Source organism: Primulina eburnea, chromosome 16 (assembly GCF_022965805.1).
Source record: "Primulina eburnea isolate SZY01 chromosome 16, ASM2296580v1, whole genome shotgun sequence".
NCBI classification, from domain to species: domain Eukaryota; kingdom Viridiplantae; phylum Streptophyta; class Magnoliopsida; order Lamiales; family Gesneriaceae; genus Primulina; species Primulina eburnea.
In genome coordinates this window covers 21400905-21428751 of record NC_133116.1, presented here as the reverse complement: position 1 = coordinate 21428751, position 27847 = coordinate 21400905, and the positions used below count along the sequence as shown (strand labels likewise).

Sequence of the window (27847 nt, the reverse complement as noted above, 5' to 3'; positions counted from 1 at the left end):
TCACAACTTATCCTTTTCATCACTAGTAAGAGCAGAAGATATAATTACCGGATGTGATGACCCCTCGTCAAGGAAAGCATAGAACAAGTGACTCGGTAAATCCTTCAATACAAGAGATGCTTTTGGTACCTCTTTACTTGCATCCTCAAGTAACTCTTCAAGTTGGGTATCACTCTTTTCCTTAGGTAGTGTGTTGAGAGCAAGTAACTCCTCTTGTACATCCCAATCATCTTCATCCAGTGTAGAAGCTGATTCCAACAAGCATCTCTCCAAATAGTCCTTTGTCATCCTACCTGCACCAACATGAGATACACATGAATCAATTATATCAATTCTATTACAAGTACTTACCTCATTTGGTCCCTTGATGGTGTTGTAGATGTTGAACACGACTTCATCTCCACCTACTCTCAAAGTGAGCTCGCCCTTGTGCACATCAATCAAGGCTTTTCCGGTAGCTAGGAATGGCCTTCCAAAGATAAGTGGCGTCTCCTGATCTTCTTCCATATCTAAGATGACAAAATCAGCAGGAAATATGAATTTGTCTACCTTTACCAGTACATCCTCTACTATCCCTCGTGGATAGGTAAGTGATCTGTCCGCCAGCTGCAAAGTGATAGTGCTAGGTTTCACCTCGCCAAGCTCCAAAATCCTGTAAATAGAAAAAGACATTAAATTTATACTAGCACCTAAATCACATAAAGCTCTATTTACTCTAGAACCACCAATAACACAAGGAATAGTAAAACTCCATGGATCTTTGAGTTTTTGGGGTAGTTTCCTTTGGAGTATTGCACTGCACTCTTCGGTCAGCTTTACAGTTTCAAATTCTTGAAGCTTCCTCTTTTTGGACATCACATCCTTGATGAACTTAGCATAATTGGGCATTTGCTCCAATGCATCGGCAAATGGGATGTTGATGTGTATTTTCTTGAAAATTTCCAGGAACTTCGCAAACTGATCATCTAGTCCTTTCTTCTTGAACCTCTGTGGATATGGAAGATTCACCTTTGGTAAAGGCTGATGTTTAAGTACTTTCTCAGGCTCCTCTTCATCAACACTTGCACTCTTCTCCTCATCTTCCTCAACTGTGATCTCTACACTTTCTTCAGTAGGCTCTGGGATCCCAATTTCATTGCCACTCCTCAGTGTGACAGCTTTGCACTGTTCCCTAGGATTCACCTCGGTATTACTGGGAAACTGTCCTCGATTCTGATCCTTTAAAGCATTGGCTAGTTGCCCAATCTGTGTTTCCAAGGATTTCATCGTGGCACCCATATTACCCATGTGTGTGTAGTGACCCGTTCCAGAATCACCTACTAATCAAGAACTAAGCATGCAACTTAACTTAATTAATAACAATCAGAGATAATAGCGGAAAAGGTCAACAAATGATAGTTATACAACCCCATCGAAAATCCATAACAACTCAGAATGAAAAGAAAGTATACAGTACAACCATATCGAATCAAAGAGTACTGAATAAATAACTCCACCGGCTACTCAACGTCCTCCTCCTCCTCCTGAGCCATCCAACCTGAGGCCTGCCCCGTGGGAATGGGGTGTCCAAGATAAACAAAACCGAGGACGTGAGCGATAAGAACGCCCAGTACAAAAGCATGAGTATACAAGCCTATATGAAATGCACATGCTATGATATGATACCAGGGTAGTCAAGAAACAGGAGTAACAAAGGATCTCAAAATGCTCAGTCTAGAGGCGCCAAGTGGATAGTGCCGCGCGGTACTCCTCTGGGTCACTGCATCCACTACAAGATCAGACGTGGACCTAAAATGTCCCGGATCACCGAAGCCCTCCCGACCCGTCGGCCACTGTGTACTCTCGGTGTCCATGCGTCCACAAGATAGGGCTGAGCGGCCCCACAAGATATAGCTTATCTCGAAAGAGATACAGCTCAACAGTAAAGGCTATCTCGAAGGAGATACGGCTCAACATGAAATGCAACATGCAGTAATAAACGTGACATAATAGCATGCATCATATGACATATATCAATGCACCACATAATCATGCAACACATATAAGAATGTATACTCGACCAGGATATCTCGGATAGTACTTTCGTACCTCAAACCAGCAGATCCTAACAATCAGTCCTAGACTCACGCCTGCGTCCGCAGTCAGCCCACTGGTGCCGCTAGCTCCAAACTAGAGCACAGCTCCGCTACAACACTAGTAGCTCCCCGCTAGTGCCCGAACCTCGGAAAAAGACTAGAACCTATCAGAAACGACTGAAATGCTCTGGAACACTCTGAAATGGCGAGTCACAAATGAAGCCTCGCGCCTCTATTTATAGCCAATGTTCGGACGCTCCGATCCACTTCGGAAGCTCCGATCTGGTACACTTCGGACGATCCGAACCCACTTCGGACGATCCGAACCCTGCATGTCTTCCACGAGTACAGCCACCTGTCCCGGACGATCCGAGTCTTGATCGGACGATCCGAACCCTTCCACGTGTCCAGACACCTGGCTCGTACGATCCGAACCCTGATCGGACGATCCGAACCCTTCCACGTGTCCAGAACCCTTCCACGTGTCCAGCCACCTGTCTCGGACGGTCCGAACTCACTTCGGATGATCCGAACCTTCTTCGGACGATCCGAACCTGGTTCGGTCTTTCCGATCCCACCGAAATATAATTAATCCAATAATTAACTCAAATTAGGAATCGGGTTACTACATTCTCCCCCCCTTAAAAAGATTTCGTCCTCGAAATCAGGCTTAGAGGATGAACAAAACGAAATAACATCGTTATTACATCTCAATGGTTGTTGAATACAACTGATATTTCGATTACAACTGAAAACACAAACATATACAAAGCATAACTCAAAAGAGCTCTGGATGCTCCGAACGCATACGACTCTCTAGCTCCCAAGTGGCTTCTTCAGTGCCTCTGCGCTGCCACTGAACTAAGACAAGAGGAATGATCTTATTCCGCAATACCTTGTCTTTGCGGTCGAGAATCCGCACTGGTCGTTCCACGTAAGACAAATCCGTATTTAGTTGAACTTCAGATGGATGCAAGATGTGAGACTCATCTGCTACATATCGTCTCAACAAAGATACGTGGAACACATCGTGAATACTTGATAGGTATGGCGGCAATGCAAGTCTGTAAGCCAAATCTCCCACGCTTTCCAATATTTCAAATGGACCAATAAATCTCGGAGACAGCTTACCCTTGAGACCAAATCTCAAAATCCTGCGAAAAGGCGAAACTCGAAGAAACACTTTCTCACCTGGCTGAAAATAAAGAGGTCGCCGCTTGGTGTTCGCATAACTAGCCTGTCGATCCTGAGCGATCTTAATCCGTTTCTTGATTACTGCAACCTTATCAATAGCCTGCTGGACTAACTCCGGTCCCTCAACATGTCGTTCCCCAACTTCATCCCAAAATAATGGAGTACGACAACGTCGCCCATACAACGCCTCAAATGGTGCCATACCAATACTACGATGATAGCTGTTGTTGTACGCGAACTCAATCAAAGGCAAATGATCCTGCCAAGCGGTTCCGAAATCCATAACACAAGCTCGCATCATATCCTCAAGTGTACGGATAGTCCTCTCTGTCTGACCGTCGGTCTCTGGATGATAAGCCGTACTTAAACTTAATGAAGTACCCAATGCCGACTGGAAACTACCCCAAAATCGTGAGGTAAAACGAGGATCTCTATCACTAACAATACTGACAGGCACTCCATGCAAACGTAAAATCTCTTGAATATACAAGCGAGCCATACGATCGAAAGTGAAATCACGGTTATATGGCAGAAAATGAGCAGACTTGGTGAGTCGATCCACCACTACCCAAATAGCATCACTATTCCTCGAAGACAATGGTAAGTGAGTAATGAAGTCCATCGCAATATGCTCCCACTTCCATTCAGGAATAGGTAAGTTCAGCAATAATCCTCCCGGTCGACGGTGCTCTGCCTTAACCTGCTGACAAACAAGACACTTGGAAACAAACTGATAAACACTGCGCTTCATCCCTTTCCACCAAAATCGTGTCCTCAAATCTTTATACATCTTGTTGCTTCCCGGATGGACACTCAACTTGCTTCGATGAGCCTGAGCCAAGATCTCTTCCCTTAAAGTATCATCCTCTGGTACCACAACTCGATTAGACAAACACAGAAGACCATTAGACTGATAATGGAAATTGCTATCTCCACCAGCCAATCGAGCTAATCTCTGAGTCTTGAGATCAGACATCTGAGCATCTCGAATCCGAGCGAACAAAGCTGGCTCAGATAGAATGGTAGCAACACGAATGCTCTCCATACCTTTCCGATGTTTGAAATTAAACCCCAACGAACAACAATCCTGGATAGTACTAATCATAGCACTGGTCTGAAGTGCAGAGACTCTCACCTTGCGACTAAGAGCATCGGCTGTGAGATTCGCAGAGCCTGGATGGTATTTGATCTCGCAGTCATAATCTTTAAGTAGATCCATCCAACGACGTTGTCTCATGTTCAACTCAGCCTGAGTGAACAGATACTTCAGACTCTTATGATCAGTAAAAATTTCAAACTTAACCCCGTACAAGTAATGACGCCAGATTTTTAGCGCAAACACAATAGCAGCTAGTTCTAGATCATGGATAGGATACTTTTCCTCGTGAGGTTTCAACTGCCTGGATGCGTAAGCGATCACATGATCATTCTGCGTCAACACACACCCTAAGCCTTGAAAAGAGGCATCGGTGTAAACACTGAAACCATCAGATCCTGACGGTAACGCCAAAACAGGTGCAGAAGTCAGAAGTCGACGAAGCTCTCTGAAACTATCTTCGCACTCAGATGACCACTCAAATGGAACATCCTTCCGAGTAAGTTGCGTCAATGGTCTAGCTACCTGAGAGAAATTCACGATGAAGCGACGATAATACCCTGCCAGACCTAGAAAACTGCGGATCTCAGCCACTGTCGTAGGACGTGACCAATTCAGCACTGCTTCGATCTTGCTGGGATCCACAGAAATTCCTTCCTTGGAAATCACATGACCAAGGAATACTACACAATCAATCCAGAACTCGCACTTACTCAGCTTAGCATACAATTGCTTCTCGCGAAGAATCTGCAACACAATCCTCAAGTGCTGGATATGCTCTTCCACACTGTGAGAATAAATCAAGATATCGTCGATGAAAACCACAACAAACTGATCTAGAAAATCCCGAAAGACTCGATTCATCAGATCCATGAACACTGCTGGCGCATTCGTCAATCCAAATGGCATAACTAGAAACTCGTAATGCCCATATCGCGTACGAAATGCAGTCTTGGAAATATCATCATCTCTGACTCTCATCTGATGATAACCCGATCGCAAGTCAATCTTGGAGTAAACAGAGGTACCCTGAAGCTGATCGAACAAATCATCGATACGAGGTAATGGATACTTGTTTTTGATCGTCACTCGATTCAGCTGGCGATAATCAATGCACAATCGCATAGATCCATCTTTCTTCTTGACAAACAAGACAGGAGCTCCCCAAGGTGAAACACTCGGGCGAATATAACCTTTATCAAGAAGATCCTGTAATTGCTGCTTCAATTCTCTCATCTCTGATGGAGCAAGACGATAGGGGGCACGAGAAATCGGTGCAGTCCCTGGCATTAACTCAATGCCAAATTCCACCTCTCTAACCGGAGGGAAACCAGGAATCTCATCTGGAAAAACATCAGGAAATTCACAAACCACTGGAATATCATCTATACCAACACTACCTGTGGAGGAATCAATCGCATAGATGAGGTAGCCTTCCCCGCCCGCCTCTAAAGCACGACAGGCTTTCAGAGCAGATACCACTGGCATCGGAGGTCGCGCTCCCTCACCATAGAAAAACCAACTAGAGCTCTCAGTCGTACGAAACTGAACAAGCTTCTGGTAACAATCCACGGTAGCTCGGTAGATAGTCAATAGGTCTATACCTAGAATACAATCAAAATCCTCCATCTCCAGGATCATGAGATTCGCAATCAATTCATTACCCTCAAAATCTAAGGGACAACCCATCACTAGACGCTTCGCTAACACCGAATGACCCATCGGAGTAGAAACAGAAAGAATGACGTCTAGAGAAACATACGGTAACTTATGACGCTTAACAAATCGTGCAGAAATGAACGAATGTGATGCTCCGGTATCAATAAGAACAAAAGCAGGAATACCGCATAAACGAAAAGTACCTGCTATGACTCTCTCTGTCTCATCTGCAGCCTGATCCTGGTTCAGCGCAAAAACCTGACCTTGGGCACGAGGTCTAAGATTTGAACTACCCACTGCCTGACCCTGCCTCCTCTGCTGAACAGTCGTCTGAGATCCGGAACCAGATCCTGCTCCACCTCGCAACTGAGGGCAATTCTTCTTGAGATGACCCATCTCTCCGCACTGAAAACAAGCTCCCGCGGCTGATCGGCATTGCTCCGATGGATGGTTCTTCCCACAATGCACACAAGAAACCTTCTTCTTACCAAAGCGGAAAACACCGCTAGACCGTGATCCAGATCCAGAAGAAGAAGAACCAGATTTCTTGAAAGACTGAGATCGAGGGCTCAAAGTACTCGGAGGTCTAGAAGAAAGAATAGCCCTACCACGCTGGAGACTGATCTCTGCCTGGCGACACCGGTTCACTAACCCATCATAAGAAGTAGGATTATCACAGACAGTGACTCGATCAAAAATCTCCTGGTTAAGACCCTGGAGAAAATGGTCATACTTGGCCTCAGAACTGCCACTGATATGAGGGGCAAAGGGTAACAACTCGAAGAACTTCTGCTGATATTCATCAACAGACATACTCCCCTGCTTAAGATTCAGGAGCTCAATCGTCTTTGCCTGGCGAAGGGCTGGAGGAAAATACAGCTGCATGAAAGCTGCACGAAAATCGGCCCAAGTCACCCTACCCTGAGACTGGACTATCGGCGCAGAAGTCGATCGCCACCACTTGCGCGCACGGCCTTCGAGAAGAAAACTAAGGGTCTCCATCTGCTGCTCCTCGGTGCACTGGAATGCACGGAAACAACTCTCCATGCGCTCTAACCAATCCTCAGCATCATCGGGAGTCTCACCGCCGACTAAAGGCTTAGGCCCCATCTGAATGAAACGGTGCAAATCAAAACGCCTAGGACCATCCCGACGATGACGATGTTCACGATGACGCCTACGATCGTCCTGGTCACCCCAACGACCTACACTTCCCTGACTACTCTCATCACCAAAGTGGTCAGCCATCGCTACAAGATAGAATGGGGAAAATGGTAAAATGGTCAACGAAAATCCCAAAACAGAATCTATATCCCAAAATCGTAAGCATGCTCTGATACCATAAATGTAGTGACCCGTTCCAGAATCACCTACTAATCAAGAACTAAGCATGCAACTTAACTTAATTAATAACAATCAGAGATAATAGCGGAAAAGGTCAACAAATGATAGTTATACAACCCCATCGAAAATCCATAACAACTCAGAATGAAAAGAAAGTATACAGTACAACCATATCGAATCAAAGAGTACTGAATAAATAACTCCACCGGCTACTCAACGTCCTCCTCCTCCTCCTGAGCCATCCAACCTGAGGCCTGCCCCGTGGGAATGGGGTGTCCAAGATAAACAAAACCGAGGACGTGAGCGATAAGAACGCCCAGTACAAAAGCATGAGTATACAAGCCTATATGAAATGCACATGCTATGATATGATACCAGGGTAGTCAAGAAACAGGAGTAACAAAGGATCTCAAAATGCTCAGTCTAGAGGCGCCAAGTGGATAGTGCCGCGCGGTACTCCTCTGGGTCACTGCATCCACTACAAGATCAGACGTGGACCTAAAATGTCCCGGATCACCGAAGCCCTCCCGACCCGTCGGCCACTGTGTACTCTCGGTGTCCATGCGTCCACAAGATAGGGCTGAGCGGCCCCACAAGATATAGCTTATCTCGAAAGAGATACAGCTCAACAGTAAAGGCTATCTCGAAGGAGATACGGCTCAACATGAAATGCAACATGCAGTAATAAACGTGACATAATAGCATGCATCATATGACATATATCAATGCACCACATAATCATGCAACACATATAAGAATGTATACTCGACCAGGATATCTCGGATAGTACTTTCGTACCTCAAACCAGCAGATCCTAACAATCAGTCCTAGACTCACGCCTGCGTCCGCAGTCAGCCCACTGGTGCCGCTAGCTCCAAACTAGAGCACAGCTCCGCTACAACACTAGTAGCTCCCCGCTAGTGCCCGAACCTCGGAAAAAGACTAGAACCTATCAGAAACGACTGAAATGCTCTGGAACACTCTGAAATGGCGAGTCACAAATGAAGCCTCGCGCCTCTATTTATAGCCAATGTTCGGACGCTCCGATCCACTTCGGAAGCTCCGATCTGGTACACTTCGGACGATCCGAACCCACTTCGGACGATCCGAACCCTGCATGTCTTCCACGAGTACAGCCACCTGTCCCGGACGATCCGAGTCTTGATCGGACGATCCGAACCCTTCCACGTGTCCAGACACCTGGCTCGTACGATCCGAACCCTGATCGGACGATCCGAACCCTTCCACGTGTCCAGAACCCTTCCACGTGTCCAGCCACCTGTCTCGGACGGTCCGAACTCACTTCGGATGATCCGAACCTTCTTCGGACGATCCGAACCTGGTTCGGTCTTTCCGATCCCACCGAAATATAATTAATCCAATAATTAACTCAAATTAGGAATCGGGTTACTACAGTGTGTCTCCATGTTATCAAGACGAGACTCAGTTCTCGCCATTCTCTTCCCAGACTCAGTCACAAATGTGCCAACTAGATCTTCAAAAGATGGCTTTCCTTCCCCTTTCTGTGTATTGAACCCCGGTGGAGGATTCAACACGTTCTTGTTGTTCGCATAAGAGAAATTCTCGTGATTCCTCAAACTTGGATGATAAGTATTAGGGGGAGGATTACCTCTATAGCCTCCAAAGCCACGGTTGTTGATGTACTGAGCTTCCTCCATAACTGGCTCTTCCTCAGCAGTCACCAATGCTACCTCAGACGTAGATTGGCCTGGCTTGTTCATCGCTGCAATCTGTGCGGTCAATGCCGAAACCTGTGCAGTAAGTGATGTGATCGGGTCTACAGCATACACTCCAGCAGGTTTCTTTGATCCAGATCTTTCACTCGGCCACTGATAACTGTTGATGGTCATCTGTTCAAGCAATTCATAGGCCTCATAAGGTGTTTTAGAAAAAACAGTACCTCCAGCGGCAGCATCCACATTCCTTCTAGTCGGCCCATCCAAACCATTGTAAAATAGCTCGATTTGTACCCAATCTGCATATCCATGATTCGGACACTTCCTGAGTAACTCTTTGTATCGCTCCCACGCCTCATATAATACCTCAAATTCTCTCTGCCTGAAGTTGGTGATATCTATTTTCAGCTGAGCAGATTTAGCAGGAGGAAAATATTTTGACAAGAACTTCGTAACCAAATCCGCCCAAGTAGTAACACTTCCCAGTGGTAGAGATTGGAGCCAACTCCTTGCGTGATCTCTAAGAGAAAACGGAAAGAGGCGCAATCGAATAAGTTCGTCAGAAACACCATTCATTTTTACCGTATCCGTGATCTCCAGAAAAGTTCTGAGGTGAAGATGGGGATCTGCGGTGGCTGCTCCTCCAAATTGGTTCTGTTGAACCATGTTGATGAGTGCGGGCTTTAGCTCGAAATTATTAGCAGCAATAGTTCCACAAGCTATTCCAGAGTAGTAGGGCGTTGATGATAGGGCGGAAATGTTCTCGGATTGGCACCTCTCTAGGGAGCTCATTCTGGTTGTCTCTGTTTTCAGCCATTGCTTTAATTTCGTCTCTCCTTGCTTTCCTTAATCTCCTGGCAGTTCTTTCGATCTCCGGATCAAAAATCAGCAAGTCGGGATTTTGATATTTTCGCATGCACAGCAAAACAAAAAGACTATAGATTAACAAAATAAAGAAAACAAAATAAAATAAAGTCTAAATTAAAATCAATACTACTTAGTAATGATATCAATATGCAATTAAATAGTTTACTCCCCGGCAACGGCGCCAAAAACTTGTTGCGTGTTTTCACTACAGCAAGTATACGGTGTCAAGTTTTAGTACTGTATGAGTACAGATATCGATCCCACGATGAGTAATTATTCAAAGTTGTATATTAATTACCATAATTGACATAGCTCAACTTTATTTAGACAAATCGAATGGTTGGTTTGTAATCAATTCAAATAAAATAGCAATTACTGTAATTCTAGCACGCAGTATAGAATTCACTGAAGAAATAAATCTAGAGATATGATTTCGTCTGGCTTCCCCTATGCTAAATCGGCATTAACTAACATGTTATTAAATTGCATCGCATTTATAACCAAGAACTCGCAATGTTTCTACTCCCTCTGTCGAGTGATAAATAGAACTGTATTACCTATTACCGATTTTAATATGTCTATTCAAAATCAAGCAACACGTAATAAATGCAACCAAGGTCCTCTTATGGATTCGTCAGAGTTATATGTCTTTTGCACGTTATAAATATCTAACGATGTGATTTCTCCTGTCCTAATTTCAATCCCCTCTTTCGAGTGTTAGATTTTAATTATTCAATCAATCGAATTATGGCCAGTAATCCAAAGCATTAATCACAAGGAATCACAAATAAACACGACGAATTAATTAGATGAAAAGTTAAAAAGTCAATAACATAGGTTCAACCAAGACTACATCAATCTCTAGAAAATAGAATTAGTTCATACTCGTAATTAAATCAATACAAAACCTGTTTGTAATCATTAAAAACGTAAAAGTAAGAAACCGAATTAAGAACGTGTTGGCGAGAGATGGAAGTGCGTCTCCGTGTCCGGATTCAGTGTCTTCTATCTCCGTTCTTCGCGTCCCGTGCTCCGTGCGTTCTCACTTTTTCTCCTTTTTTTTCGAGTGGTATGACGGCTGCTCAATAATATTTCGGAACCCCTCTTAATTTCAACGCCGAAACCTATTTAGATTCGGGTCTCGCGTCGCGCGCATATGCGCGCATGAGCGGCCTCTCGGCATTTCTCCTGGGGCAACTCTCGCGCATATGCGCGATCTTACTCGCGCATATGCGCGAATCACACTGTATGGGCCGCACATGTGCGCGGCATTGGGGGCGCATGTGCGCGGAAGCTACTGCCAGTTGCGCGGGAATACGTCGCGCATATGCGCGGGGCTTCCTACATTCCATTGCTTGCTTGGCTCACATTTCTCTACTATGCGCCATTTTCGCTCCTTTTCGCGCCCTTTCAGTGGTCTCACCTAGGTTCCTGCGATCACACCAGAAATAACAAAAAACGCGTAATTCCGCCCGAAAAGACTAACAATCTATATGAAATATAGGACTAATATAAGTGCATAAAATGCACTTATCACATGGCTGGCCTTCCGACGGCCACGTGCAGCCGGATTTTTTCAGATTATGTATCTTTTGAAGATCTTTAATTCTTCTGTTGAAATTTTTGTCAAATTCCTAACCCATCAATACTAGATTTAAATATCGTTGTATGGCTAAATAAGGTATTCCGGCATTCCGAAAATGTTAGTTCCGGCAATATTTTGGGACAACGGACAGTATGTACCTTATCTATACAACAAGAGGTACAACTATTATGTTCAAGTCAACCTCTCGTTTGGTGTGTAGCTATAAGAAAAATGAGCAAAAAGTACCTAGACTGAATACGGGATAACGTTGCCGTTTTGCGGAATATCTTTGTTTGATTTTCTGGTTTTGAGCGATCTTTTTACGCCACCTTCAGTGTTATATTGCTTTACTATATGAGGTGAATAATTGGTGATTTATTGGGATTTTTCGAAAACGGTATAACTTTTTTTCTTCTATTTTCTTCTCTTTTTCTCTTCCCTTTTCTTCCTTCCTTCGTTCTTTCTTTGGTTGGTTTTTTCGGTTGGTTTTTGTGAAGAGAGGAAAGGTTCAGCTATATTTATAGCCGAGAACTTCAAGTTTATCCATCTTAATTTTATTATTATTTTTATTTTTTTATTAAATGAAAAAAATGTTATGTTTATCCAAACTTAATATTATTATATTCGTGTATTTAATTATTGAACCTAATTATCTTATAATGAACTTAATAATTATTGTACTTAATTATTTAACATATATATTGAGCTCAATTATAATATTTTGGGTATTGGATTTTGGAATGGGAACCTCATAGTGCTTGATGAATTTTTAAGTGTACTGTGATGTATTTTAATGTATTTCTAGATATTTTGGACAAATAAAATTTGTACCGAAAAATAATGTGATAAAATTTTAAAAGTGAAAATAGTAAAATTTATAATAATAAAAATGCAATTATGCAACTTTGTTTTTAGGGAGTCACAATATCCCCTCCTTTTGAAAATCTGCTCCCCAGATTTAAGAGTTATTGGAATAAATGAGGATATTGACATCTCACATCTTTCTCTGTTTCCCACGTTGCTTCTTCAATGTTGTGGTTTTTCCATAAGACTTTTATCAACTGAATTGGTCGACCACGAAGTTCCTTTATTATTTGGTCCAAAATCTTCACAGGTTGTTCTTCATATGTTAGATTTTCTTCCAGATCTATCTATTGGTGGTCAACAAATTGGGCCGAGTCTAATTTTCATTTCCTTAATTGTGATACGTGGAATACGTTATGTATACCAGATATATTTTCAGGTAGAGATAGATGATAAGCCACAGTGCCTATTCGTTCTATTACTTCAAAAGGTTCAACAAATCGAGGATGCAACTTTCCCTTCTTTCCAGTACGCTTGATTCCTTTTCTTGGTGATACTTTTAGTAATACGTAATCTCCGACTTCAAATTTCAAATCTTTCCGCCTCTTATCTGCATAACTCTTCTGTCGACTTTGAGCTGTTTGTATTTGTTGCCTGATAAGTTGTATTTTGTAAATAGCTTCTTGTATAATGTCAGGCCTGATTTCTCGTTCTTGTCCATTCTTTGTGCCTCTCCATTCATCCATATCCCAGTTAAGAGGAGAGCGACATTTTCTTCCATATAATGCTTCATATGGCGCCATTTTTATTGAGGATTGATAACTATTGTTGTATGAAAATTCAACTAGAGGCAAATGTTTTCCCCAAAATCCAGCACACATGCGCGAAGCATGTCTTCCAATATTTGAATGGTTCTTTCAGACTGACCATCGGTTTGCGGATGTGCTGCTGTGCTAAAATTTAATTTGGTACCAAGGCATTCCTGAAGATTTTTCCATAATCTTGACGTAAACTTCGGATCTCTATCAGATACTATGGTAGTGGGGATACCATTTAGCCGTATAATTTCCTTCTGATAGACTTCAGCCAGTTTTTCCACCCCATATTTGTGAATTATGGGTATGAAATGTGCTGACTTGGTCAAGCGATCAACGATTACCCATATGCTATTAAAACCTCCTGGGAGCTGGGGTAATCCAGTCACAAAGTCCATAGTTATTTGATCTCATTTCCATTCTGGTATAGGAAATGGTTGCAAAAGACCTGCTGGTCTTTGATGTTCAGCCTTTATCATTTGGCAAGATAGGCATTGTGAAATGAAATCTGCAATATCTCGTTTCATTCCTTTCCACCAGAAATGTTTTTTAATCTCTTGGTACATTTTAGATCCTCCTGGATGAATGCTGATCCGAGACTGATGTGATTTTTCCATTATTTCCTTTTGCATTGAGCTAGGCACACAAATACGGTCATGATAGCATAGTATTCCTTGTGAATTTGTGGCAAAATTGGTATCAGTACGGAGTTTTGAAACTTCTTGGTCCAATTCTTGATTTTACTTAATTCTGGTATGAAATTCAGGTTCAAATTTCAATCCGTCCAAGTGCCCACGAGAATGGATGTGTACCCATTTTCTTACTTCTTTCATTTCCAAACAAGCCATGCTAATCTTTCAACTTAAAGCATTAGCCACTACATTAGCTTTACCTGATTGATAAAGAATGGAACAATCGTAATCTTTCAAAAATTCAATCCATCTTCTTTGCTTCATGTTGAGCTGTTTTTGAGTAAATAAATACTTCAGGCTTTTGTGTTTTGTATAAATATCAAAAGTGGAACCGTACAAGTAGTGTCTCAATTTTGCTAATGCAAACACTATTGCTCCTAATTCCAGATCATGAGTGGAATAATTTAACTCGTGATTCTTTAATTTTCTAGATGCATATGAAACATATTTGACTCAGTCTCCCCGGTATCTTCTTCAATGCCATGACGACTCCACTGAATCTTCACAAATGGAATAGTCTTCGTTCTGAGATGCTTTTCTTTACGATCGAAAATCTGAATCGGCTTCTCGAAGTAACTCAGTGTCTTATCAAATACTGTCTCATCTGGCTGAATAATATGTGAAGCATCAGGGATATACTTCCGCAATAAAGATACATGAAAGACATCATGTATTTCGGATAGAGAAGGCGGTAGGGCGAGTCGATAGGCGCGATCTTCTATCTTCTCGAGAATCTCATATGGCCCAATATAGCGTGGGGACAACTTCCCTTTCTTGTCAAATCTGATAATGCCTCTGAAAGGAGAAATCTTCAAGAATACTCTGTCTCCTGTCACAAATACCAATGGTCTACGTCGAACATTGGCATATTTGCCCTGTCTATCTTGAGCTGTCTTCAATCTCTTCTGAATCAGCTTCACTTTCTCTGTCATATCTCTAATCATGTCAGGTCAAAGTTTAGGAACCTCGGAAATATCGTCCCAATACAGAGGGGATATGCACTTCTTGCTGTATCACTCTTCAAACGGTGCCATCTCAATACTTGTCTGATAGCTGTTGTTGTACGAAAACTCACAAAGTGGCAACGAATCTTGCCAACTAGTGCCAAAATCTAGCACTACAGCTCTAAGCATATCCTCCAATGTCTAGATAGTCCGCTATGACTGTCTGTCTGTCTGTGGATGATATACGGTACTCAGATGTAACTTCATACCTAGAGCCTGCTGCAAACTCTGCCAGAAGTGCGAAGTAAACCGAGGATCACAATCTGATACAATCGACTTCGGCACTCCGTGCAATCTGATCACTTCTCTGACATAGATCTCTGCCATCTGGTCGTGTCTGTACGTCATATTGTACGGAATAAATCATGCTGATTTGGTCAATCTGTCAATCACGACCCAAATCGCATCACATCCTCGGGACGAATGTGGTAGCTTCGTTACGAAGTCCATGGAAATATGATCCCATTTCCATTCAGGAATCGACAAGCTAATTAACAAACCTCCTGGTCTCTTTCTTTCTGCTTTTACCTGTTGGCAATTCAGACATCTGGAAACAAAATTTGCAATATCAGCTTTCATCTGTTTCAACCAAAACTGCCTTTTCAAATCATTGTACATTTTTTTGCCATCAGGATTGTGACACCCTAAAAACAAAGGTGAATAAATGTATTTTTATTAGTATAAATTTTACTATTTTCACTTTTAAAATTTTATAACATTATTTTTCGGCACAAATTTTATTTGTCCAAAGTATCTAGAAATACATTAAAATACATCACAATACACTTAAAAATTCATCAAGCACTATGAGGTTCCCGTTCCAAAATCCAATACTCAAAATATAATAAAATATTATAATTGAGCTCAATATATATGTTAAATAATTAAGTACAATAATTTTTAAGTTCAATATAAGATAATTAGGTTCAATAATTTGATACACGAATATAATATTATTAAGTTTGGATAAACATAATATTTTTTTTCATTTAATAAATAAATAAATAAATAAAAATAATAATTAAATTAAGAGGGATAAACTTGAAGTTTCCGGCTATAAATATAGCTGAACCTTTCCTCTCTTCACAAAAACCAACCGAAAAGACCAACCAATAAAAAGAGAAGAAAATAGAAGAAAAAGAGTTATACCCTTTCCGAAAAATCCCAATAAATCACCAACTATTCACCTCATATAGTAAATTAATATAGCACTGAAGGTGACGTAAAAGAATCACTCAAAAAACAGAAAATCAAACAAAGATATTCCGCAAAACGGCAACGGTATCCCGTATTCAAGCTAGGTACTTTTCGCTCATTTTTCTTATAGCTACACACCAAACGAGAGGTTGACTTGAACATAAAAGTTGTACCTCTTGTTGTATAGATAAGGTACATACCGTCCGTCGTCCCAAAATATTGCCGAAACTAACATTTTCGGAATGCAGGAATACCTTAGTTAGCCATATGACAATATTTAAATCTGGTATTGATGAGTAAGGAATTTGACAAAACTTTCAACAGAAGAATTAAAGATCTTCAAAAGTTACATGATCTGGAAAAAATCCGGCCGCGCATGGCCGCCGGAAGGCGACCCACGCGCCGAAACCGTCGGCGTGTGTACCTCACGCGCCGCTGGATCGGCGATTTTCCGGTGGCCGAACATTCCTGGTGATATTTCCGACTTTTTGGCCAACTTTCGTAATGTTTGGAGTTATATTTTAATTAATATGAATTTTGAAAATTTAAATAAAATCAACCAGGTTAAATTTTGAACAAAAAATAATCTGGAAATGATCAGCTAGTTACTTAATAACTCTAACATATAAATATCATTCATAATAAATTTTTAGGACTTGCCCCAGCAACTCGGATTATTAATCAAGCTTAAACTGTAAGTTATCAGGTGAGAAAATTACTAATCATTCTTCTATTAAAGCATTTGGCATTTAGCCTGGAAATTTCAATAGCATTTATTTAATGTTCAAATATCATCCACAGTTCATTTCAATTACTGATATATTTTCTTGCATATTTATGAATGGATTGATATACCATAATGAATGGAGTCATGGACAAAGGATTTCGGTCCGGAAATTGAGTCCACTGGACAACGTGGCTTCGGCCCGGAAAATGAGTCCAATGAACAACGGGTCAAAAGTCCCGGGTATATGGTTCATCTGAACGACGCGCACCGCATATTTCGGTCCGAAGAATGGTTCACCCGGCTTGTAAAAAGTACTCAATTAGAGCCACCGATGTTAATTTATAGAATTTTTCATTTATCTATTATTTCATTGCATATCATTTATAATATGTAAATTGTTATGCCTATTATTTCATGCATAATTATGATGAAGTGTTATTTAAAAGCCATATACTAATTTATACTCACTAAGTCCTCAAAGACTTAACCCTCTATTTCTTTTCGTCTATTGTAATTTCCAGACACAGTAACCCCCGAATTGGAACAAGAGGAAATAACTGAAGCTGAAATAAGAGCATTTGAAAGTTGGGATGATCTGTTTATAAATGAATTTTAAACTTCCGTTGTGACACAATTGTACATATGAATGTTAAACTTCCGCTGTAAAATAATTGTACATATTTGAAATAAGAATGTAAATATTTGTAGATAATCTTTAAATTACAGTAGAAAATATTTAAATTTTTTATCTACAATAACTTTCTAATAATAATAATGGTAAAAATAAAAATAAAAGTTCAATAAAGAAAGATTGTAAAAAAAAATGTGGCACTTAGTAAGGGAATAATTATGAATTCCTAAACCGAGCGTCACAGAGGTGGTATCAGAGCCTAGGTTTCTTAGAGTCTAGAGACAGGAGCCTAAGGTTTATTATAATGTCATACGTAATCTTTATGTTTTCCTCATAATTGAAATGTCTCTTTTATGGATGACAGAGTCTAGTGGGACATCAAAGAAAAAACAAACTATAATCATCAAACAAATGGAGGAAGAAATATCAAAATTAAGCAAAGAAAACTCGGATTTGAAATTTCTAGTGAATATGTATCGGGAGCATTTTGAAACCTTTGGAACAACTGAAAATTTTCATGGATTTATTGAAGAACGGATGAGGACTGATAATCTAGCATATCAGGGAGAATTAGGTCATGTACTGTATGAAAGAGACCGCACTCTTATATACTTACTAGACATGCATGAATTCTATGACCGAGATTTGATTAGTTTCTTAAAAGGAGTATCACGCCCTTCGATCCACATTGACCACTTAATCATGCATGGGCGTGAACTGGTTTATCAATCTATCCACGGAATGGAACCTGGTGTTATCGGTCCATCTTACACAAATCAGACCACAGCTCCTCCCATCACTAGCACATTTGAAACCAGAAGTAGTAGTATTCCAGAGTATGTACCAGCCCCTTTTGCAGAATATTCTGGAATCATGAACACAACAATAGATCAATACCCCTTTATGATAAAATATTATATGTTGCAGTCACCGGAAGTTGAATTTCTTCCTGACCCCATATGGGAAAACTTTGTATTTGGGGTAGATGAACTTATTCCAATGACTATCCTACCTGAAAATGAGCTTAGTTATGAACCGGACCCAGTTGAACCACATACATCACTGCCGAATACGGATCAAAATGTTACCATGGGAACCACAGGCACAAATGAAGGCTTGAGCCACACAACTTTTATAGATCTCTCCGACGACGAATGAAGACAATGACTATTTGGCACTAGTATATAACTAGTATTAATAATCATCATCTTTTGTAAGCATGATGATTATCATGGTCATCATTTTTTGTAGGCATGATGACTCAGTTTGCTTGTTCTGTTTGTATTTTGCTTGGGTATTGTCAATATTTGAAATATGTCTTGTTTATGAATAAAACTGACTGTTTACCCTCTGACATAACTATGTACATTCATTGCAAGATATGTTCATATTTTATATTTATGTGTTTAGAATGACGTCTTCGCAATATAGTACTCAAGCCAGAATCGGACAAGACATCCCCCCTCAAGATGACCAAAACTCGACATCTGGTGGAAATTCCAGAAATGTTCAACACAATCCCCCCAAGAACAAAACATACAAAATATGTTTGAAATAATGCATCAATATGTGCAGTTTTGTCAGCAAAAACAACCACGACCTTATGATCAAGCTCAAGAACAACACATTGAGGCAAATGATCGAGCTCTTGAGAAATTTTTGAGATTCAAACCACCAAAGTTTGAAGGCAAACCAGATGCGTATCAAGCAGAATCTTGGCGAAGCAAAATCAACAAAATATTCTTTATTCTTAATTATTCTGAGAACAAAAAGTAAATTTTTCAACTTACTTATTTGAAGAAGCAGCTCATAATTGGTGGCGTACGGTGGAACATAAATGGACAAAGAACCACACCCCAAAAACGTGGGACAATTTTCTGCAAGAATTCGAAGGTAAATATATAACTCAAGTTATATTAAATACCCGGGAATGTGAATTTATGGATTTAGTCCAAGGTGACAAGGCCGTAGCTAAATATGAGGCAGAATTCCACAGTCTTATACATTATGCACCACATTACATGGAAGATGAGGTAAGAAAAAGAAAAAAATTTGTTCAAGGATTAAAGCTCAATATTCGTTGGGCAACACTGTCCACAGAAATTACCAGTTATGTTTATGTTGTTAATCAAGCCCTACGAGTGGAAGAAGACATCAAGGAACTTCTTAAAAAAGAGGAAGAAGAAAAGAAAATCCGGAAGCCCAACCCTTTTGAGGATAATAACCGAAAAAGAAAATTTGAAAAGAGAACACAACCAGTCAGGCAAAGAGAAGCTGTCAAAGGAAAAGTTCCAAGAAAAAACAGTAAAAAGTGTGGATATTGCGGATTACCAAATCATGAAGAAAAAGAATGTTGGAGAAAAGGTGGGAAATGTCTTATTTGCGAAAGTGAGCAACACCGTATTCAAGATTGTCCAAAAAAAACCAGAAAACCCAACCCACAACAAAGCCAAAGATACCTGCTCGAGCCTATGCCATATTAGGAAACCAAGAGGAGGAAGTTGACCCCACTGCAGTCGTAGAATGTACTGTTACTGTAACGCCCCGAAAATTTAAGGCCCCACGCAAACCACATGCATGTAGTTATTAAATTCCTTTATATTTTAATTAATTTTTTTAATTGCATGGATTAATTTTGTTGTGCATAATTACATGTTTAAAATATAATTTTCTACATGATTGCATTAAAATGTATTTTAAGGGTTATTCGAGTTGCGATCGAGGAACGGAGACCGAGGGCTGAAAAACATAAAATGTTTTTATTAAATCATTGTTTTTAAATATTTAAAATATGATTGTGGGTTTTTCTTATTTTTGAAAATAAAGGGTTTTGAGGTGATTTTATACATCGGGACGTAAATTTTATCGGTGTTGGTTTTTCATCAAAAATACGAACTTTTTGGCAACCCGACTATTAAATTCACAAACTTATTTTTACCAAAACTATTTTAATATCCTAATTAAATCCTAATTTATACTAATGGGCCTAAAACTTATGTTTAATATGCCTAAGCCTTAATTAGTGAATTAATTTCTATATAAAATGTTAAAAATCACTCCAAACCCTATTCTAGTCTCGGCCACTTTCTGAAATTTCAACCAATTAAAACTCTCCCCGCCACACAAACACACAACAACACGTCAAAGACAAGGAGGAATTTTCGAGAATAGCTTAAGCAATAATCAAGCCAAGGTTCTTGTCCGTTCTTCGCAAATCGTCAACGATTTTTCGTGCGCTATTTACGCAAAGGCACGCCTATTCTTCCCTTCAAACCATCATCACATCATATTATATTTTTATTCATGAAAAATTTGGAAAAACAAGTGACACTTTGAATTATTTTCGTTTTTATGCAATCCATGAAATTTCAAGCATGATTGTGATTCAAACTTTTGTTGTTTACATGTTAAGGGCTGCCATGATATAGGTTATGTTTGGGCATGATTTTACACGGTATTTAGAGTCTTAGATAATCACCTAAACACCACACGTGAACCTGGAAGCAAGCTGAACACGAGTTGCTGTCATATGGGATCAAGGGCTTCGGTTTTGATCTTCGCAACTTGGCTTGGCAATGGCTCCTGTCCAGGGCTAGCCAATGTCACGAGGGAGTCCAGGAAAGAGTCCTAGCCATGCTAGGACTCGAACTAAGGGGCTGGGTGGAGTCCTTGACAGCAAGGACTCCTACCCGAGAGCCCTTTCATTGCGCGCATGAGATGCGCAGCTTGTGCACGGGATGTAGCTCGGCCTGGGGGCTTGAGGCAGGGCTAGGGTGATTCCGTGGGGTCCTAGATAAGTACACGAGAGGTTGGTTCAGGGGCTAGGTTGGTTGGCTAAGTCCTAAGATAGTATGAAGAGTCCTTGTCCATTGAAACACTTCTCGGCCAGCTTAGGGTAGAGGAATAGGGGCTCGTTTTTCATGTCTGGGGCTTTTTTCTTGGGATCCTTGTGTCCAGTAGGGAGCTCTAACGTGTTGGTCAGGGTTTGGATCAACATGTGTTGGAAATCTTATTCCGGAGTTTGACAAATTAACCAACTGAACCAAGTAACTGAATCAAGCAACTGATTTACGCAGTGAAGTTACTAACTGGTTACGTAACTGATCGTTCAGCTATTATTTAAGCGCCTCAACCATCGATCAGTAAAGTGTGTTCCTAACTGAACACGTCATCAATTGATTGCGACAACCGACATATAGTACAGTATAACTGCAACAGTAGTAGTGGAACGCCGCATTTCAGAAAGTTGCAGTGTACGATCTGTCAGAGAATATCGACGTGGCAAACAATGGCTGTTATTCAAATAAATGTTACCGTTGACAGAAGCCTATAAATAGTCGAAGAGAGCAGCTGAAGAACTACCGATTCTGAACTACTCATTTTACTTGCTGTTACTCTGCGAAAATATTCTCTCAACTTCGTCAAATCAAAGCTCAAGCTTATCAGTTTTATCAGTAGCATTCAGGCTACGTTTTGAGCTAGAAAAAGCACTTTGTAATCTTCGATAAATTGTACAAGTTGTGCTAAGATCAGTTGTGATCTGTAAAAGAGTTGTTAACTAAGAGTTTCAGTTTTGGCAATAGATAAGTCCAAACTGAAGTGGGTCAGTACACGTTATTGTATTTGATCAAAGTCTTTTAGTGAATATCCTATCTTTGTGATAGAAGGGGTGACGTAGGAGTTATTCAAGTCTCCGAACATCCAGAAACATTTCCTGTGTTATTTACTTTCAGTTATCCATTCTATCTTTCAGTCAGTTAGTTTTCCGCAACTGTTTTATTCAGTTTAACTGATTGTTATCGACCGACGAGATACTTGAGTCAGTTTGTAACAAAACTGAACCCAACCTTTCGAAGAAGTTTTAATTTAGCAAGTGTTTATTCAACCCCCCCCCCTTCTAAACACTTTCACCTTGAGTTAACCGATCCTATCAACATGGCTTGGGGGTGACTCGATAAACTCAAGAGATGGCTCGGGGTCGAAGATATTGTGTCATATTGGAGTTTCCTAAACTTAAAAACTTGAACAACATCTCATGGGGGTCGAGTCGTGGTTCATGGGGACTGAAATAATATAAAAAGACTAAATTTAGAATTTAGGAATTTTATATTGAAGTTTGGGATTTTTCAGAATTAAAACGCCTTCAAAACGACTAATTACGAATTAATTAAAAAGCCTAGTTTTTAAGCTAAATAAAATTATGAGAATTTTAATTTAGGCTTAAATAATTATTTGGGACATGTTAGAGTCAGGAAAATCAAGAAAACATCAAAAAATGTAAAACGTCACGTCCAGGGGTAAAACGGTCTTTTTACACCGGAAAATTAGTAAACGTCATGATAGTGTCCTATTTGTTGTTGTATATGCTAATATGATTAGTTCACATGTTTATGAATTTTTATATGTTGAAATCATGATTTTCAAATGTTCATAAATTATTAAGTTAAATTGGACATTTAAAAGATATGTTGCATGTTTGGTTTCAAAATAAAAACGGTACGTATATGCATGATTTTTATTGAGTAGTGATAACATGTAGAAGGACGGGAAGTGATTGTGACTATTACGATGATATGTTGGAAATTTCATGAGGGTTATGATCCCAGTGGGAGCCCGACGATCGTGTTTCTTTGGATACGGATATGTATATATATATGATGATATGTTAATACGTAAGGCCAGGGCCCAGTTGACCAGTGAGAGTGTTTCTGATGTCCCCCACCGCCCAGTACTGTGGTTACATGTAGATGGATCCGTCTCCCAACAAGTATATGAACACGAAAGTCACAATCAACGATCTGAATTCAACAAACATGAACATGAACATGAATATGAATATGAATATGAATATGGATATGAATATGATTACGTTAGGTGACATGGTTATGTTTTTAAAATGTTTAAGTTTAAAGTTTATGCATATTAAGAAAATGATATTTTAAGTACAAATATTTTTCACTGTTATATGTAAACTGTATTAAGTATTATTTGTTATCAAACATAGGACGTGTTGAGTCTTTAGACTCACTAGGTGTGTTGATGCAGGTGATATAAATAACTATGATATTGGAGGTCTTGACGAGTGACTTGCTGGACTGTCGGTGCACATAACCCGAGGACCAGCGCATCTATTTCCGCATTTAAGTTTATGATTTTAAGTTAAAGATTTTTACAACATTTTATTTTATGCTTTTTGAGAGATTTTAATAGGTTTAGTATGAGCTATACTTTTCAACATTTATTGCTTTTCGGGTTTGGTAAAACGATTTACGATTTCATGTTTGACTATTCCCTTTGGATTTTCAAGTACTAGTTGGATGTTTTATTTTAAAAATGGTGACAAGATATTTTAAAGTATTTATATATATGTATATTTTAAATTATGGAGATTAAGGAGAGAGAAAAAAATTTTCCTAGTACTTTTTAAGAAAAAGAATAAGCAGACTGTTTCAGGGTGATCGCCGGTGCCATAAGATTGCACGGACAATGAGCGGCTCCTGGCAGGCTTCTAGGTGGAGGGAACATAAATGAACCGATCCCACACCGGAATGAGAGGGATTCCGAGACTGTTCAATGTAATGGACTGTACAGTTGAAGAGGGTTTTAAAGATTTGATATGTACTACTCATATCAAGAAAGTCATCTTCTTTTCGGTAGCTCATCACATAAAAACTCCAAAGTTAAGCGTGCTTGACTTGGGGCAATTTTGGGATGGGTGACCTCCTGGGAAGTTTCCTAGGGTGCGTGTGAGTGAGGACATAAGCACGCTGAAAATACTCGTCTTGATACAGTGAGGACAGTCGTCGAATCTGGGGTGTTACAGTTGGTATCAGAGCCGGCCTCTCTTAGTACGGTGTGGTTCGGGGACGAACCAAGCGGAAGCTGGTGGGCATGTGAGACCCGGGGCCGAAGAGGGCGGGGGATGATCGCCGGTGTATGAGGTTGTACGGAAAATGAGCGGCTCCTGACAGGCTTCTAGATGGAGGGAACATGAATCAACCGATCCCACACCGGAATGAGAGGGATTCCGAGACTGTTCAATGTAATGGACTATACAGTTAAAGAGAATTTTAAAGATTTGATATGTACTACTCATATCAAGAAGGAGTAAAAAGTAATTAGGTATATGAACTATTGAATAAATGTCAAATTGGTACATGAACTTTTATTAATGATTTTATTGGTACATATCCGCGGGATTCCGGCCAATTTCCGATGATATTTAACTAAAATGTCCAATTTGCCCTTTATTACAAAAAAATACAAATTTTTTATTTCTTTTTTTTTAATTAGGAATATTTGTATATTATATTTATTATATTAGATCGGTTATATCCTTTACAACAAAATAATTAGATATATTATATTAATGCATTCAATATGTAAATACTTTTAAATAAATAAATTGATAATATAGAAAATAAATTATATATTTAGCTAAAATTTTGATTTATATATACGTAATTTTCTCATTAATAATTTTGAAAACATTTTCACTAAATAGTGGTTGTGATAAAAAAAGGTAATATTTTAGTTACATAACCATTTATTGAATATGATATTTTAACAAATTCTTGACTAAAAATTAAAATCAAATTTTATTTAATATAACGAACCCATCTAAACAATATCAATCAAACCACGATAGATTGTGTCCCGTGCTATTTAACTAACAACGTAGATTATTTAAGCACAACAAAGTACATGAGTAATAAATAAAATTTTGAAAGTTAATCACCATATATATCATTGAAACTTTGAACAAAAATACAAAAAAATATCATATTATCATTTCCAAAACAATCTACAAAAAAAGTCATTTCCAAAACATATAAAATATCATTGTGAATCATAGTTTAATTTTTAACACAAAAGCTATCCTTGCATTTTCAAAAGTTTGAAACTCTACCATCATGCTCAATTTTGATGAGATTCTTGCACATCTCCTGTCAAATAATTACAAAAAAAGGTGAGGAAATGACGATTATTTAACAACAAAAATTTGACATTTAAAAAAACATTATTAGTAAGAAATTTTAAATTTAAACAACTATATTACAACAAACACTAATTAATTTTACATTCTCTATAAGATCAATAATAAATATTTCAGTGTCCAAAATAATATAAACTAATACAAATCATATTACCTTTCTTCTTTTTCTTCAATTTTATACCAAAATTCCCAGGATTGCGAGGACATGTGGCTTTCTTGTATCCAAGTTCTTTGCATATGCTACAACTCGAATGAACAGATCTCTGATTTTTTTTCCCAGTAAGTGATTCATCTGCTCCTTTTATTCTTTTTAACTTTGGCCTACCACGTTTGCTTTCTTTCTTTCTCACGATCATCTTAGGATAATTCTCATCCTCCCACATAGATTCATCAGGAATAGGATTGATATTGCTCTCATATGTCCTCAAATAGGAAGCTTTTGTTAAAAAATTATCAACATATTTCATAGGATCATCTCTTATATGATTGATACAAAAAATTGCATGCTTGCATGGAACTCCACTAATCTGCCACTCTCCACATTCACGAGTCTTTGAATTCAAATTCACAACAAACCATTTGCCATCACTAATTTCAAATAAGTGCTCAGATGATTCAAATCCATGCAATTGTCTACTTTCTCGAAAGTTTCTGCTTAATTTGCTTTCAACTTTTGGGGGCACAATTGAGTTCCAAGTCATAGCATTTTGTTGTCTTTCACAAAATCTTTTCATTAGTTCTCTTCTTATATGCTCCAATAATGTAAGGACCGGTTTTTGTCTCATCACCCTTAACTCACTTTTAAATGACTCAGACATATTTATTTGTCACATGGTCATTCTTAACATGTATGTCAAAAGCATGTCTTGACCAATGAAAAGGTTCTTCTTGCATCAACCAATTCCACGCTGCTGTATTTTCTTGCTTAATCTCATCCATAATATCATTGAAGTCAAACATTAGTAGCCTTCACTGCTGCCCAAAATTTATTCCTAAACTTTGGTCTAAGAAATAAGCTTTTGAAATTATTATACCTATGCCAAGCACAATATCTATGCTTAGCAATAGGATAAATTTTCTTAATGGCATTTATGAGACCTTTTTGTCTATCACTCATGAATGTTAAGTATCTCTCATCTCCTAAATGCCAATGTAAGCAATCAAGATTCCCAACTATCCTGATTTTCTCCCTCAGAAATCATCACTGCAATTGGAAAAATACTAGAATTTGCATCAAGTGTTACTGCACACAAAAGTTGTCCTCCAAAAGGATTTTTAAGAAACAACCATCTACCCCAATGAAGGGCCTACATCCATTCACAAACCCCTCTCTTTGAGCAACAAAACTAACAAAAAATCTCTTGAATATGGGATTATAATTTGGATTGAACAAATCTAATCCTTCACACAATATTTTACAGGTTACGCCCGAATTATATTTTCTCAAAACTTTAGCATATTTGGGAAGTTTGTTATAACTAACCTCATGATCACCCATATACTTTTTGGTCACCTTTTTTCGCGCTCTATGAAGTTTACAAACATCAAAATGAACACCATAATCATCAATAAGAGCAGATCCCAAATCCCCAACTGTCATTCCTTGAGCAGATTTCAGTTGTTTCTCATATTTTTTAGCTACCCACTTGGATGTTGCACTTTTATCTATGCATTGCATAACACAAGTGTGTGGACCATCATAAGTTTTAATTTTAAAAGTTACTCCATCAATCCACTTTGATGCATGGATCCTCCAAGGGCAACCATCGGTTTTGCACTTTGTTGTTTGCATATTTCTTGCATTATGAATCCTCTTCATTCTAAAACCCTCATGGACTTTGTAATCCTCTAAAACACTCTTAAAATGATCCACATCCTTAAAAATCTGACCAACCTCAAATTCTATAATTCCATTTTTCTCAGTTTCAAAGACATCTCCATGCATTTTATAACTTAGTTTTGCCATCAAGGTTTCAACTTCATCATCGCTACTCAAAAATTGGTCACAATCAGAATTGTAATCTGAATCATCTTCATCACCTTCACTTTAAAATTCCTTCTCTGTATCAATTAATCTTTTCTCATTTGTTTCATTACTAACACTATTGTCACTCCAACAACATAACTCTTCCTCTATTTCTACACCATCAACTGTGAGTTCATCATTTTTAAAATCAGCATTCATGAGTTCTTATTGCACACAAACTTCAACATAGTTTGGTTGATCATGGTCTTCAAAAGCATTGTGCAATAAGCGCACTCGTAGATGTAATGACGCATCACCAAATACTTCATATGCCATAAAAAGATTTTTAAAATATTTATCATAGTTCAAAGGAAAGCTTTCTTTAGAACGTGGTGCAATGCCATCCAATCCAATTAATCCAGTCAAATCACCAATTTGACCTATATCTGCACCAAATATTGCTATTATAGAATCACGTACCAACATTGACAAATCATA

The 27847-nt window shown here is 39.1% G+C and overlaps 2 protein-coding genes across 2 annotated transcripts; both read right to left on the bottom strand.

The window, feature by feature from the left end:
* On the bottom strand, positions 1-9857 carry LOC140816114 (uncharacterized). Its single transcript, XM_073175181.1, has 5 exons — positions 8823-9857; positions 803-1245; positions 556-652; positions 342-426; positions 1-293 (listed from the first exon to the last, which is right to left on the bottom strand). Exons 1-5 carry the CDS (start codon positions 9855-9857, stop codon positions 1-3), a joined length of 1953 nt encoding a protein of 650 aa, XP_073031282.1.
* A 16766-nt stretch (positions 9858-26623) lies between these two features.
* LOC140816113 (uncharacterized) lies at positions 26624-27349 on the bottom strand. The gene has a single exon (XM_073175180.1). It carries the CDS (start codon positions 27347-27349, stop codon positions 26624-26626), a length of 726 nt encoding a protein of 241 aa, XP_073031281.1.
* Between the last annotated feature and the right edge of the window lie 498 nt (positions 27350-27847).

Excerpts from the sequence above, each read along its gene's own strand:
- LOC140816113 (XM_073175180.1), bottom strand. The coding sequence starts at position 27,349 with ATGGCAAAACTAAGTTATAAAATGCATGGAGATGTCTTTGAAACTGAG.
- LOC140816114 (XM_073175181.1), bottom strand. The coding sequence starts at position 9,857 with ATGAGCTCCCTAGAGAGGTGCCAATCCGAGAACATTTCCGCCCTATCA. Across the intron at positions 1,246-8,822 it reads CTGAGTCTGGGAAGAGAATG|ATTGGGCAACTAGCCAATGC; the intron begins GCGAGAACTGAG and ends TTGGAAACACAG. Across the intron at positions 427-555 it reads GGATAGTAGAGGATGTACTG|GGCGAGCTCACTTTGAGAGT; the intron begins GTAAAGGTAGAC and ends GATGTGCACAAG.